Source organism: Asterias rubens, chromosome 4 (assembly GCF_902459465.1).
Source record: "Asterias rubens chromosome 4, eAstRub1.3, whole genome shotgun sequence".
NCBI lineage: Eukaryota > Metazoa > Echinodermata > Asteroidea > Forcipulatida > Asteriidae > Asterias > Asterias rubens.
This window is the reverse complement of record NC_047065.1, coordinates 17,797,883-17,813,081: the sequence shown is the minus strand read 5'-3', so window position 1 is coordinate 17,813,081 and position 15,199 is coordinate 17,797,883. Positions and strand designations below refer to the sequence as shown.

Genomic DNA, 15,199 nt, shown 5'->3' with positions numbered 1-15,199 from the left:
GCTGACCTCTTTATTAAACTCAAACAAGACCTAAAATACTTTGCTACCAAAACAAACTAGACTTCAATTTTGAGTAACATAACCGAAGTCAATCATGTTTATTAAGAAGAAAAACTTTTTTGTGTACTATTTTTTTTTTTTTTGTAGATGCAGTTCCTTCAAATCCCCCTCGGGCCTTTAATTTCCGTGTATCATGCTTTCTGTATAGTGTGTATATAAACTATTGGAGGAATTTAATAATGTGAAATCGGGGGATGAATGGAAATGTGAAACCAGGGCCCAATTTAACAATGCTTGTATTAATTGTAAGCACAAAAACTTGCTAAGCACAGAAAGTATTATGGTGCCCCACTATTTTTTTGCTTTGCTATCAAAGGAGTTTTGTCAAGCAGTATTTTCTGAACTGGGCCCAGGGATGACAATCTGGAATTTTATTTTTTTTTTCATGAAATTAATTCATTTCACTCCCCTAAATATTTTTATATGCAACCAATCACAAATGGAAAGTAAAAGAACTGTGTGTCGCCCCGCCCCACATCCCCACCGGGTAAAAAAAAAACACCGATAGTATAGTACCAACCATGTGACAAATCACATGACTCGATGGTTACACAAGGTTGTTTCCTCTTGTCGATCGCACCTCACGGTTTGTGTGTGCATTATTATGCTGGCTTCGAGGAAAATCGTTTAGCTTGGGATCGAGGATCGGAGTTTTGACACGGCATTTTTGATAAACTGTGTTTGTCGAGTAGATAGCGAAGTCGGCATTGAGGGAGGGTAGAACTGTTTTGGTCTTCGCTGAAGATGAATACTCTTTTATTTCTCGTTATTGGTTGTGTGGTGTGTTTAACCTCAGCCCAACCAGCTGAAGATGAAGTGAAATCATTGCCTGGTGTATTTAATCCACAACTTTCTTCGAGGCAATACTCCGGTTATCTCAGCGCCTCCAACACGATCAAACTGCATTACTGGTAATGCAAAACACTCATTTTATTTTGTTGCATTGCACTGCAAAGAAAACAGTATTTTAATGAAAAGTCATAGGCCTATTACTTTTCTAGTTAGTGCTTAGCCTTAGTAGAAGATAATGCGGAAAAGTTTCCGTATGGCGCCACCACTTTTTCATTCGATATGAAATAATATAGTATTTAATTTACCTCAATGAGATATCCCTTTCTGTAAATATGAGTGAAAAAGTGGTGGCGCCATACGGAAAGTTATCCGATAATGCTTTACATTAATATTAAAGGTGTATATTAATATTTATAGATAAATTTATTGTTTATCCATGGGCAACTTTCAGTGAAAAACTGTTTGTCAAAGGTGCTCAGCCAAAAGACGAAACTGATGACTAATTAAATTAAAATAGAGACTATTTTAGAGCAGCAAAATTGTCTGTTTTATACATTATTTCTATTTAGGTAAGGTAGGGGTGGAATTTGAAATTGTAAAAGACGCAGTCAAGATCAAAGGCACTCCCAGTCCCAGATAAAGTCCAGTGGCTAGAAAAAAATGGGACTGCTATTTAAAGACCTTTGCAGTTAGTTTTGATAATTGAACCTACTCTTAGAACAATGAGGTTTGTTCCGCAAACTGTATCCATGCTAACGTCTCCTTGTTTCGCTGTCGTTCATGGAGACGATAGCGGAATAATGAACCTCATAGTTCTAGGAGTAATTAAGCCCTCCTCTCTCCGTTGAGAGAATGGAGGGTTTCGATTATCACAACTACTTTGCAATGTGCAATTTGATGACATTTTGTGATACTGGAATGTTTAACAACTTGTTTTCTATTTTATTTTCCTGCATCTGAAGGTTTGTAGAATCTGAACGAGATCCTGTGAACGATCCTTTAGTTTTGTGGATGAATGGTGGACCAGGATGCAGTTCTTTGGATGGTTACTTGTCTGAGCTTGGACCATATCTGGTAAAAAAATACTAAAACCAAAATGCCTAATTATGTTAATGCAGTGCATAGTTAGTAGCATGTTGATGGACTTAGTTGACCTTAGTATTCTTGGAGCCAACTTCTTTTAACAGTGGTCTGTTTTCCAAATGCCCGTTAAAAACCCAAGGATCATTCAAAATTCTCTCAAAGTGGTCCGGCTGGCTAGGTCAGTGTAGTGTTGGAAAGCATTCCTATTTCATATGAAGTATGGACTAGTGAAAAGACTTGTGGACTACTGGAATGACAAGTAAACTGGTCCTGCAGGCTTGTCACTGAACAAGTTAAGGGCAAACCCTGTAGTACAGAATAATACATGCTTGGTTTTACACATTTGGATCTTCAGGCTTGTTTCTCTATGAATAATATAATATTGTTTTACTGACTCTGTCTTAGATTGCCTATAATGACTGCATTTTGGTACAGACTCACAGATTGAGATTTAATTGCATAATAAATTATGTGGGTATGTTTGACAAAGCAAATTTCTATTTTATGGACAATAAACATTGAATTGAATTGAATTGAACAATTAATGTCATTTATATTCCAGATTAATCCTGATGGGACAACTCTAACACCAAATCCAAATAGTTGGAGCAAAGTGGCCAACGTTATCTTTCTTGAAGCACCAGCAGGAGTTGGGTTCTCTTACTCCGATGATCAGAATTACACCACGAGTGACAATGAGGTATTGTTATGATAATCGATATTATGGGATGTATTCTACAGGGAAACCCATGGTTCTCCTTTAACAGTGGTCTGCTGGCCAAACGCTAGTTCAAACACCTCAGGACCAGTTAGAATTCTCTCCAAATCATCTGGTTGGCTTGTACAATGTTATAAAGCATCCCTATTTAATAGGATATTTGGGCTCTGAGCCGGCCGCGAAGTTAGCTATTTAGTTTTTACTGTAAAGGGTTAACTGTGTCGCACATATTTACATGTATGTAACATGACTAAAGATAATTGGTTTATCTACCCTTCACTTGCAAAGTTATATAAAGAAAGTAAACTGATGCTTTTCAGGTTCTGCGTTAGAAGCCACTTGCACTAAGAGAACTTGGGGACTATTTTATTTTTTTACCTGCTGAAGAGGCGTTAAAAGTTATTAGTCAAGATATACAACATTTGAATTTTCTTCTTTTTTGTTTACCCCCAGACTGCTAAGAACAACTACCTGGCACTACTTGATTTCTTTGCCAAGTTTCCGAACATGGCCAAGAAACCTTTCTTCATTACTGGTGAGAGCTATGGAGGAGTATATGTCCCAACATTGTCCGTTAAAGTCATGGCTAATGCATCCATCAACTTCCAGGTAAAGAAATAGCTTATCCAAATATGATTAATCGAAAGGGAAGTGCACTTTGTGTTTCTAGAATATGATTAGAATATTATTAATATTGTAAGTAGGATTTAAAACTTTACATGATGGAAGTAATTAGTGAAGTTTGTGGTTGCAACATGTGTAAATCTCTTTTGAGTAGTGTTGGTCAGGAAAGAGCCGGTGGTTGACAACTCCATGTTTTGAATACTCAACACTCCTGAATACTCAATGGCTTGAAAAATCAGAAATATTTTATGATAGATCTTTTATTTTATGAGGCCAATTTCTTTAGCACCTTATACGAGTTTACAAACTGCCACTGCCTGAAACACCAGTCAAACCTCTTCTCTTAGCCATAAAAGAGGGTTCTTTTTGTTGTGTGATACACAGTACACTAGACCACTTGCTGTACGTCCCTTCCAAAGGGGGAAGCAATAATGGTTAAATGTCTCGCTTTTAAAGAACACAATCTGAAGCAAGACCGGGACTCGCACCCACACTCTGCTGATCAGAAACACCAGAGTTTGAGTCAAATGCTGTTAACTGCTAGGATATAACACACCTTCCTCATGGTCTGTCAAATGTGGAGGCAGAAGTTATACTCTATGTAAAGAATGCAAAAAATAGTTAATGGCCTGACGTTTCGACCCTAGCAGAGTCTTTCTCGAAGGCTAAATGACAACACAACAAACATGAACAGGTAACTAGTGAAACATAAGCAGTGAAGTGGAAATACATGAATGGGGTTAGAAAGCATACAGAAAAAAGCTGGGGGTAAACAATGAATAGGGGGACAAAAAGGGGGGGGGTGAAGGGAAGGGACTGGCTTGACCACAAGCAAGAAGATGGAAACACAAAAGACAACATCAAGGGTGGGGAGGTGGGGTAAAAAAGTAATTAATTAGTGAATGAGGCTCAGGCTAAAAAGCTATGGGGAAAAAGGAGACTGCAAAACAAAAAGTTTATTAGTCGTTTACTTCTTGGATGTTCAGATCATGGGGTTGAATGGTCTGGAGGCGTCTAATCCAGAGTTTCTCCCTACTCAAACGAACAGTCTCTCTGTGGTTGCCTAGTGCCTCTATGCCCTGTAAAATCATGTCAGAAATGGAGTGATTAGGAAGATTGAAGTGATGACCTACAAGTGTGGCTAGCGTTTGGGTCTTGACTGTAGATCTGTGGCCTCTTGAGTGTAGTTCTTGTTTCACCTATATATTGAACACCACAGACTCTGCAAGATATGAGATAAATGAGATTAGTGGTGGTGCAGGTGACATGCCCCCTTGTCTTATGGGTGGTACCGCCGGTGTTACTGGTGAAGGAGTCCGATTCCCAGATGTGTTGTCTACAGACGATGCATTTGGAGATGTTGGAACATCTAAAAGTTCCCTGTGGTAGAGGAGGAATAACATCATCATTAATGGGAGGGACTTCTGCTCGGACAATGAGATCCCTGAGACTCGGTGGGCGTCTGTAGGCAACTATGGGTTCTTCCTGTACAGCACGTTGAAGTCGATCTGATGTGTGAAGAATATGATGGTTAGAACTGGTAATTTTACGAACGGGAGGAAGTGAGGGGTGGAAAGTGACAACAAAAGTGACTCTGTTGTTTCTTGGGTCCTTTGGAAAGTACTGACTCCCTAGAACGAGCCTTGACTTTCTGGATAGCTCGATGGACTGCTAGAGAGCTATGACCCCTGGAAACAAGGTGTTTCTTAAGTTCCTGTGAGTGGTGGATAAAATCAGAATCATTAAAACAGATTCGACGGAGTCTGAGGGCCTGACTGTAGGCTATGCTGGTTTTGCAGTGTCGGGGGGTGACAGCTAGTGGAATGTAGGTATTGGTGTTTATCTGTGGGTTTAACGAAGAGATCTGTGATTAAGCCTTCATCCGTCTTGAGAACCTTGACATCCAGAAAGTGTGTATCCTTGGTTGAGTATTCGCTCGTGAATTTGATGGTCCTGTGGAAGGAATTTATGTGATTAATGAAAGCTTTGAGGCTTGCTTCATCGCTTGTCCAGATGAAAAAGATGTTATCGATATAGCGCCACCAGACCCAGGGACGGCAAGGGGCTGATGCCAACATGCGCTGTTCAAGATGGCTCATGAAAAGGCACGCCATTGATGGTGCCATATGTGTGCCCATTGCAGTGCCCTGTACCTGTAGGAAATTCTTACCCATGAAAGAAAAGTTGTTTTTTGTTAGAACATGTTGCATGAGGGATACAATGTCTGAAATGGGCGGTGATGTGTGACCACTCTTACCCAGAGCTGAAGAGCAGACAGCAATCCCTTCATCTTGGGGAATGTTGGTGTATAGAGAGGTTACATCAAAAGTACCGATGATGGCTGTGTTTGGGACCTGCTTCTGAATACCTGAGATTTTGCGGAGGAAATCTAGAGTGTCATGAATGTATGATGGAATCTGCGGCATTAACGGCTTGAGAAAACTGTCAACAAAAAGAGAAATGTTCTCAGTGGGGGAACCATTGCCAGATATGATGGGTCTTCTTGGGTTGTCTGGTTTGTGTACTTTTGGAAGGAGGTAAAACCTGGCTGTTCTACAGTTGACCGGGGAGAGAAACTTGTGAGTTTTCTTGGAGAGGTTGTCACGGTCATGCATTTCGTCCAGTGTTTGTTGAATCTCCTTTGAGAAGGTGCCTGTTGGATCAGTGTCAAGTGGTTTATAATTAGTTTGGTTGTTCAGTTGTCTCATGGCTTCATCGATGTATTGCTGACGGCCCATGACAACAACAGCAGAGCCCTTGTCAGCTGGCTTGATGATGATGTCTTTCCGTGCTCGTAGAGTCAAAACTTTCTTCTATGTAAAGAAGAAAGTTTTGGTTAAGACATGTGGAAAAGATTGGAAAGATATAACTGTCCATATCAGTTTTTGCATGTTTCCTATAGTTTATGCTTTATGGTAGACAAAAATAAATCCATGATTTTACTAATTATCCGAAAGGTTTAATCAGTTTATTGAAGGAATTTTATTTGATTTATTGTTTGGCTTTCAGGGCTTTGCAATTGGGAATGGTCTTCTAGATTCAGTAATGAACACCAATACTGCAGTATACTACGCTTACTATCATGCTATCATTGGAGAAGAGTAAGTTACTACAAGATCCTGCTCTGTATTCTTCAGGCCTAAAGAAAACTGTGAAGAAAATAAGTTTTTCATAGATGTTAACTTTGCAAATAATAAGTTGTGAAACTTGAAGGAAAAACTCTGTAATTATGTTTATGAACAAAACAAAATGTTCACACCTGAAGAAAACTGTGAAGAAAATCAGATATTTATGTTGAGTAAATACAAATTGACCCCAGTCAATCTGCGACCTCCAGATTAATGAGCCGGCACTCTACCAACTAAGCTATCTAGCCCTATGTTAGCGGTTTCCCTTATTTGTCAGTATCTTTGGTTGGGCACGTTGTGCAGGAAGGAATCACAACCAAGATTATGATACCTTCTGGAGAGTGAATGTGGCAGCAGAGGGATCGCCTTAAGGGGGATCGTCTTTTTATTTCAAAATATCAAATGATAAGAAAGATTCAGCTGTGAAATTATAAGGAAAAAGTCCTACAATTAGGTTTTGGAGACTGGGTAGCTATTTAGTTCCCAATCTTGAGTGGTGAAAGCTAATTTGATCTGTGAAATATTTAACAGATCTACCCAATAACAGTAAGAACTAAAAAGTTCGTCGGAAAAGTCTTTGGTACAATAGAATAAATAGCATGTAGAAGCAAACCAGTAAACTGACATACATGGAACACTTCTTGATAAGATAATTGTTTGAGTCATTTGTTCAAGTACTTTGATTGATTTAGGTTGTTTGATTTCTTTTGTAGTGTTTGGGCCAAGCTACAGCAGTACTGTTGTAAAGATGGCAAGTGTAACTTTGCTGCACCACCAAACCAGCAATGCCAAGACTTGGTAAGGTTTGCCTTTTGGAATTGATTGTATTAGAACTACATGTATAATGGACAACTATAAGATTTGAGTTTGGGTCATTGTTTATTTCTATTTTGTTTCCTGTAAACCAATGTGTGTGCATTTTTATTTTATCACATGATTGGAGCAATCATATCAAAATTAAAGACAAATATAACTGAAAAAAAGGTTTCAAAAAAGTTGTGTAGCTCTTGGTATTAGGTCACACTTCCCGGTTGACCCGCAAGTAAAGGTCAAAATGGGCCCACAGCTACCAAAGACTAATCTGCAATGCCAAGGAGTCTATAACTGAAAAAGTTAAAGCAATCGGTTGTGAAGATCTTGATATATAGTCCCACTTCCGGTTGACCCAGAAGTAGAGGTCAACATAGGGTCACAGTTTTCCAAAGTTAATATTTATTGCCTTAGAGTCTATAACTGAAGTTTCAACATTGGTTTTGTACTTCTTGAGATATTGGCCCACTTCCGGTCGACCCGGAAGTAAAGGTCAACATGGGGTCAAATGTGTTTCAAACTAATCTTGAATGTCCAAGGAGTCTATAACTGAAAAAAGTTTGAAAATCGGTTGTATATTTCTTGAGATATGGTCCCACTTCCGGTTGACCCGGAAGTAGAGGTCAACTTGAGGTCACGGTTTGTCAAAAGTTATATTTTATGCCTAAGGAGTTTATAACTGAAAAAAGTTTTATAATCTGTTGTATAGTTCTTGAGATATGGTCCCACTTCCGGTCAACCCGGAAGTAGGGGTCAACTTGAGGTCACGATTTTTCAAAATTAATTTCCAATCCCCAAAGAGTCTTTAGCAACAAACAGTCTTAAAATCGGTTGTATACTTCCTGAGATATGGTGCTGCAAAGATTTTCTAATTTAATATGCAAATGAGGGTCATGTGGTTAATTAGTTACTAGTTGCCATTTTTCAAAAACAAGTTAAAGATGCAAACATCACGACATCGTCTTCTCAGACTCTCCCCGAGAGTCCTCAACCCATACAGGTCCGCAGTGTGTTGCAAGAGCCATAGAGATGTTTAAACATTGCAACGAAAGTGACTGCACCCAACTTATGAAGTACTACGTTGTACCCATGATGCCAAGATTCTAATTGATTAATTAATTAATAGACGAACATTGATTGCTTTTATGGACTGAAACAAATCTTATTAGAATCAGTGTGTTTTTCTACACATAATATGATATTTAGGAAACTAACAGATAAATTATTTCGAAGTTATTGTGTTTTTGACCAGTTTAAAGTATAGATTTGAAGAGCCATTGTGTTTGTGCACAGACACAAAACGTGCATTAAATGACGTCATGGTGACGTCGTCCAAAATTTTATGTCAGAAATCACCTTAACAGGACCTGACTAGTGTATAGCTGAAAAAAGTTTCAGGATCGGCGGTCTACTTTTTGAGATATGGTGTTAACTAGGTTTGCTAATTAGATATTCATAAGCTTAATTAAGGCTTATTAATTAACAATTTTAATTTTTTTTTTACGATAAGAATTAAGCTTATGTTCTAAGCTTCAATTTGGTATAATAAACTCACTCTTTCGTATTATGGTTTAGGAGATTAGGCTGCCACAAAAACGTGTACAAACACTATGGGATTTAGGGAGAAACAAAGAATAATAATAATAATAAAAATAATAAAAATCTCGACGAAAACAATAGCTGTTCCGACTGGATCGGAACAGCTAATGATTATATTATAACACTTCTCAAGTGCACTGTATCCACCTTACACCTTGCTTGAGGGTCGACAATAAAGAACACAAACAAAAAGTCAAGACATTTATGAATTTTTACTTATTCTTTATTGTTTTTGTCTTCATTCTAGGTAATAACCGTTCAGAATACAATGATGGGTATTGGGATTAACCCATATGACGTCACCGGTGACTGTGCTGGCGGAGTACCAGGTCATTCTTCACTTCAGAAACAAAACACTTTTCTCAAACACTTCTTTGAACCATCATTTCTTAAAGTAAGAAAGTAACTGTGGCTTTAAAAAGGCAGTTTGAAATCTCATGTTCATTTCTTTAATATTTTCATTCAGTTGTAAATTTTAGAAGGGAAAAGTTCCGTCCCATACTAACACAGCATTGCATAACATTTAAAATTACAAGATAGGAAAAACCATAGTATGCAAATATGTATTGACTGTTTGAGTGCTGTGGTTAAAGCTGTATTAAAAGGTCTTGGTTTGAAATTAACTGTCACCCGAGTAGTAACAGCGACGGGCTAGTCCAGGCAAGTAAAAAACAAAAATCCTTTTCACAATTAATGAAGGTACAGTGGTAAAATCTTAATGAGAGTTACTTTTAGGTTTGTTAAATGGTTTATACTTACTGTTGACTTTAATCCTTAACCCACTATTCAATTAATAAATTTTCTTTTGTTTTTGTTGTGATTTCCAGGCACTAAAGAACCCCAAAGGCAATGGGTCTGTCAGCTTTGATAGTAACAACGTGATTCCTTGCATCGATGCTGGACCTCAGACTCAATATTTGAATACTGCTGAGGTCAGACTAGCCCTACACATACCTGACAATGTTAGCAAGTGGGCAATTTGCAGGTAAGATATGTTCACATTGAACTTATTGTTGGTAAACAAGTCCAGTGCAAACAGCCTAGGAAGTTCCCCCCCCCCCCCAGATAACTTAACCAACCTGATTGGGAAGTTTAACTGACCCACCTCTACCTGCCCGGTTAAATTGCCCAAGTCACAAGTCATTTCAAAGACCGTGGACACTATTGGTAATTGTCAAAGACCAGTCTTCTCCGTTGGTGTATCCCAACATATGCATAAAATAACAAACCTGTGAAACTTTGAGCTCAATTGGTCGGCGAAGTTGCGAGATATGAATGAAATAAAAAACACCCTTGTCGCGCGAAGTTTGCTTTCAGATGCTTGATTTCGAGACCTCAAATTCTTAACTTGAGGTCTCAAAATCAAATTTGTGGAAAATTACTTCTTTCTCGAAAACTACGTCACTTCAGAGGGAGCCGTTTTTCTCAATGTTTTTTACTATCAACTTCTCCCAACTGCTCGTTACCAAGTGAGGTTTTATGCTGATAATTATTTTGATAATTATTTAAAGTTGCCTTTAAAGTGCCTAAGTGCATTGGTGCAATTTTTTAATCGACACTTTCTTGGAAAATATCCCTTTCTTGGTAAACTATGAGCACATATAATGAGCACAAAACTATTATCAAACTACAAAAACCTACATTGGATACTAACTGCCTCCTACTTTCAGTATGATTTAAGCGTTTGTGAAAATGTTGAATCACACCAATGGTATCTTTTTAAATCTGGAGCACCTCTCCCACTTGATGACACTCATTTCATGTTTGATACATTCTTGTCATGTCTTCTTTCAGTGGTGTTGTTGGTGGAGCACCTCTCCCACTCGATGATACTCATTTCATGTTTGATACATTCTTGTCATGTTTTCTTTCAGTGGTGTTGTTGGTGGAGCACCTCCCTCCTCTTGATGATACTCATTTCATGTTTGATACATTCTTGTCATGTTTTCTTTCAGTGGTGTTGTTGGTGGAGCACCTCTCCCACTTGATGATACTCATTTCATGTTTGATACATTCTTGTCATGTTTTCTTTCAGTGGTGTTGTTGGTGGAGCACCTCCCTCCTCTTGATGATACTCATTTCATGTTTGATACATTCTTGTCATGTTTTCTTTCAGTGGTGTTGTTGGTGGAGCACCTCCCTCCTCTTGATGATACTCATTTCATGTTTGATACATTCTTGTCAACTTGTCATGTTTTCTTTCAGTGGTGTTGTTGGTGGAGCACCTCCCTCCTCTTGATGATACTCATTTCATGTTTGATTCATTCTTGTCAACTTGTCATGTCTTCTTTCAGTGGTGTTGTTGGTGGAGCACCTCTCCCACTCAATGATACTCATTTCATGTTTGATACATTCTTGTCATGTTTTCTTTCAGTGGTGTTGTTGGTGGAGCACCTCCCTCCTCTTGATGATACTCATTTCATGTTTGATACATTCTTGTCAACTTGTCATGTTTTCTTTCAGTGGTGTTGTTGGTGGAGCACCTCCCTCCTCTTGATGATACTCATTTCATGTTTGATTCATTCTTGTCAACTTGTCATGTCTTCTTTCAGTGGTGTTGTTGGTGGAGCACCTCTCCCACTCAATGATACTCATTTCATGTTTGATACATTCTTGTCATGTTTTCTTTCAGTGGTGTTGTTGGTGGAGCACCTCCCTCCTCTTGATGATACTCATTTCATGTTTGATACATTCTTGTCATGTCTTCTTTCAGTGGTGTTGTTGGTGGAGCACCTCTCCCACTCGATGATACTCATTTCATGTTTGATACATTCTTGTCATGTCTTCTTTCAGTGGTGTTGTTGGTGGAGCACCTCTCCCACTCAATGATACTCATTTCATGTTTGATACATTCTTGTCATGTTTTCTTTCAGTGGTGTTGTTGGTGGAGCACCTCCCTCCTCTTGATGATACTCATTTCATGTTTGATACATTCTTGTCATGTCTTCTTTCAGTGGTGTTGTTGGTGGAGCACCTCTCCCACTCAATGATACTCATTTCATGTTTGATACATTCTTGTCATGTTTTCTTTCAGTGGTGTTGTTGGTGGAGCACCTCTCCCACTCAATGATACTCATTTCATGTTTGATACATTCTTGTCATGTCTTCTTTCAGTGGTGTTGTTGGTGGAGCACCTCCCTCCTCTTGATGATACTCATTTCATGTTTGATACATTCTTGTCATGTCTTCTTTCAGTGGTGTTGTTGGTGGAGCACCTCTCCCACTTGATGATACTCATTTCATGTTTGATACATTCTTGTCATGTTTTCTTTCAGTGGTGTTGTTGGTGGAGCACCTCCCTCCTCTTGATGATACTCATTTCATGTTTGATACATTCTTGTCAACTTGTCATGTTTTCTTTCAGTGGTGTTGTTGGTGCTAACTACAAAAGACAGTATCAAACCATGAAGGATCTTTTCAATATGCTACTCCCAAAGCACAGGGCACTCATTTACAACGGAGATGCTGATATGATGTGTAACTTCCTTGGTGATCAAAAGTTTGTTGCATCATTACAACAGAAAGAGTTAGGACCACGTAGGCCTTGGATTCATGCTAAGCAGATTGCTGGTTTTGTACATGAATATGACCAGATTACATTTATGACTGTTAAGAATGCTGGTCATATGGTTCCTTCGTTTACTCCTGGTGCTGCGTTGCAGATGATTACCAACTTCTTAAATAATAAACCACAATAAGCTTAGATTAGTAAATACATGTAGGAATATGTAGTATAACAGTTAGCAGTAAACTATTACATAAATATTTCATTGAATTTATTTCAATTTTTGGGGTTATGAAACGAAGGGATCTTAAAAAGCACCTAGCGCGATGACCCGTAGTTTGGAAGATACCTGTGTAGAAAAGAAGATGAAAAAGACTCAGCTTTAGATCTTGAAGAAAAACTCCAAATAGTGAAAAACCCTATCTTTAGACAAGGACTGAAAACCCAGGAAGAAAGAAGGGGAAGTAAACACTCAACCAATCTAGGTGCCTTCAAAATAGATGATAAACGTTTTTCTTGAAAGGACTTCATCAGCAGACTTTTACTTTTCTATTCTGTGAAAATATTTTCACATTTTTTCCCCCTTTTTTTTCTTCTTCTAAATTTAAAGTTGAAAAAAGAATTTGATCAGGCTACTGATGGAATGTAAAGTATTTATGTAGTCATCTTTAATTTCTTTGTCTCACCTTCTGCAAAGTTCTGCAGTGAAACATTTACTTAAAGTGAAACTTTCACTAATTTCAAAGTGATCACCTCAAGTTTGCACTGGCTGTTTTTCAGTGTACATCAACCTTTACAGAACTCAAAAAAGATATTTCAGTTTTAGATTTGGGATTTAAATCTTATTGGGAAAACTAATATGATTAGGTAGGCAATAAAAAATCCAATCCACATGTTAGGCTGACGTCTGAGGTGGGATTCGAACCAGGGTCCACGAGGTGAAACAATGGGTAGATACCACAAAGCCAACCTGAATATGGGTAGATACCACAAAGCCAACCTGAATATGGGTAGATACCACAAAGCCAACCTGAATATGGGTAGATACCCCAAAGCCAACCTGAATATGGGTAGATACCACAAAGCCAACCTGAATATGGGTAGATACCACAAAGCCAACCTGAATATGGGTAGATACCACAAAGCCAACCTGAATATGGGTAGATACCACAAAGCCAACCTGAATATGGGTAGATACCACAAAGCCAACCTGAATATGGGTAGATACCACAAAGCCACCCTGAATATGGGTAGATACCACAAAGCCAACCTGAATATGGGTAGATACCACAAAGCCAACCTGAATATGGGTAGATACCACAAAGCCAACCTGAATATGGGTAGATACCACAAAGCCAACCTGAATATGGGTAGATACCACAAAGCCACCCTGAATATGGGTAGATACCACAAAGCCACCCTGAATATGGGTAGATACCACAAAGCCAACCTGAATATGGGTAGATACCACAAAGCCAACCTGAATATGGGTAGATACCACAAAGCCAACCTGAATATGGGTAGATACCACAAAGCCACCCTGAATATGGGTAGATACCACAAAGCCACCCTGAATATGGGTAGATACCACAAAGCCAACCTGAATATCTAGTGGACACCATCAGTAGCAAATAAGATTCTAACTAAAATGTTTTTGTAAACTGACTCGACGGGTGGAATTTTCAAACTCACAACGAAAAAGGAACATGTAGTATATCAGCTTCATGTTAGACAGTTTCTTTATTTATTCAACACCGACTAAAAAGATGTAAAATGAGTTGCCAATGAATGCCTGAACTAGAGTAATACTGACTGATGAAAAGGGGATTATTTATACACATTAATAAGGAATCTTTTGTACTATGCTATAATGAAAGAAAACAAAATACTTAAAATTATTATAATATGCTGAGTGAAAGATTTTCACACAATTAGTTTTTGCTGATTATTTTCATAATGCTTGAAGTTTTCTTCTTTCTTGCCTAGTACTTTCATCATGATTTTCATGAATGTTTTACTTTCTAACAGTACTGTAATATTATTGCAGATAATAGGTATAAGACTACAGAGGTATTTATAGTGTTTGTAAAGTTAACAGCAGGAAGCCTCTGTCGACAAAGAATTTATGATTATGTTCATGTATAAGTATAAGTTCAAAATGACAGCAAGGCCTTTCATTTACAATGAATGCCCAGTAGTCTAACATCAGGAAGGTAGGAGATTCAAGTACTTGATTTCACATTATTGATAAGATCAAATTAAAAGGCACATTGTTTGTTTTAAAAAGCTGGGCTCCTTTAGTTGTTGATAAATTTATCAAACTGTCTCAGATTTTGCTTTTAAAAACATATTTAAATCAAAAGGAATTGCTTTACACAATTTGTAGGTTAATTAATTTTCTTCAATAACAGTAAAATAATGAATGGAGTGTGTCTTATGAGATCATGATTTGGTTATTTAAGAAAAAGGGCAATTGTAATATATAAGAAATATGGGTTAAGTCCACATTTCATCAAATTTCAGCCCAAATTGTAAAAGAAACAAGGGGTAAGTCCAGCTTTTTGATCAATTTTGAACAAAAATTTAAAAAATCACAAGGGGTAAGCCCAGCATTTTGGTAAATTTTGAGCTCAAAATTGAAAAAATCATAAGGGGTAAGTCCAGCATTTTTGTCCATTTTGAGTCCAAAATTAAAAAAATCTAAAGGGTAAGTAAGTCCAGCAATTTAATCGGTTTTCAGCCCAAATTTGAAAACAAAAACAGGTGTATGTGCATCAGTTTTTCCTATTTTAAGCCAAAAATTTGAAAAATCACAAGGGGTAAGTAAGCCCAGCATTTTTGTCCATTTTGAGCTCAAAATTGAAAAAATCACAAGGGGTA

The 15,199-nt window shown here is 37.9% G+C and overlaps 2 protein-coding genes across 3 annotated transcripts; both read left to right on the top strand.

Moving 5' to 3' along the window:
- Positions 1 to 632: 632 nt before the first annotated feature.
- Positions 633 to 14,742, top strand: LOC117289229 (lysosomal protective protein-like). 2 transcript variants are annotated; one of them, XM_033770249.1, is made up of 9 exons: positions 633 to 971; positions 1,815 to 1,926; positions 2,498 to 2,635; positions 3,107 to 3,262; positions 6,287 to 6,378; positions 7,119 to 7,203; positions 9,062 to 9,208; positions 9,642 to 9,799; positions 10,609 to 11,068. In XM_033770249.1, exons 1-9 carry the CDS (start codon positions 805 to 807, stop codon positions 11,051 to 11,053), a joined length of 1,500 nt encoding a protein of 499 aa, XP_033626140.1. In that variant the 5' UTR covers positions 633 to 804; the 3' UTR covers positions 11,054 to 11,068. The 2 variants fall into 2 exon arrangements, with proteins under 2 accessions (XP_033626140.1, XP_033626141.1); XM_033770250.1 differs by lacking the exon at positions 10,609 to 11,068 and adding an exon at positions 12,179 to 14,742 and having other exon boundaries at positions 651 to 971.
- Positions 12,955 to 14,742, top strand: LOC117289231 (uncharacterized PPE family protein PPE12-like). The gene is made up of 2 exons (XM_033770251.1): positions 12,955 to 13,273; positions 13,304 to 14,742. The coding sequence occupies exons 1-2, from the start codon at positions 13,266 to 13,268 to the stop codon at positions 13,929 to 13,931; spliced, it is 636 nt and encodes a 211-aa protein (XP_033626142.1). The 5' UTR covers positions 12,955 to 13,265; the 3' UTR covers positions 13,932 to 14,742.
- Positions 14,743 to 15,199: the final 457 nt, after the last annotated feature.

What these genes read in the sequence shown, in the direction of transcription:
- LOC117289229 (XM_033770249.1), top strand. Translation starts at nt 805, where the DNA reads ATGAATACTCTTTTATTTCTCGTTATTGGTTGTGTGGTGTGTTTAACC. An exon ending in CTGAGCTTGGACCATATCTG is followed by an intron (nt 1,927 to 2,497) that starts GTAAAAAAATAC and finishes TTTATATTCCAG; the next exon opens with ATTAATCCTGATGGGACAAC. An exon ending in ACACCACGAGTGACAATGAG is followed by an intron (nt 2,636 to 3,106) that starts GTATTGTTATGA and finishes GTTTACCCCCAG; the next exon opens with ACTGCTAAGAACAACTACCT.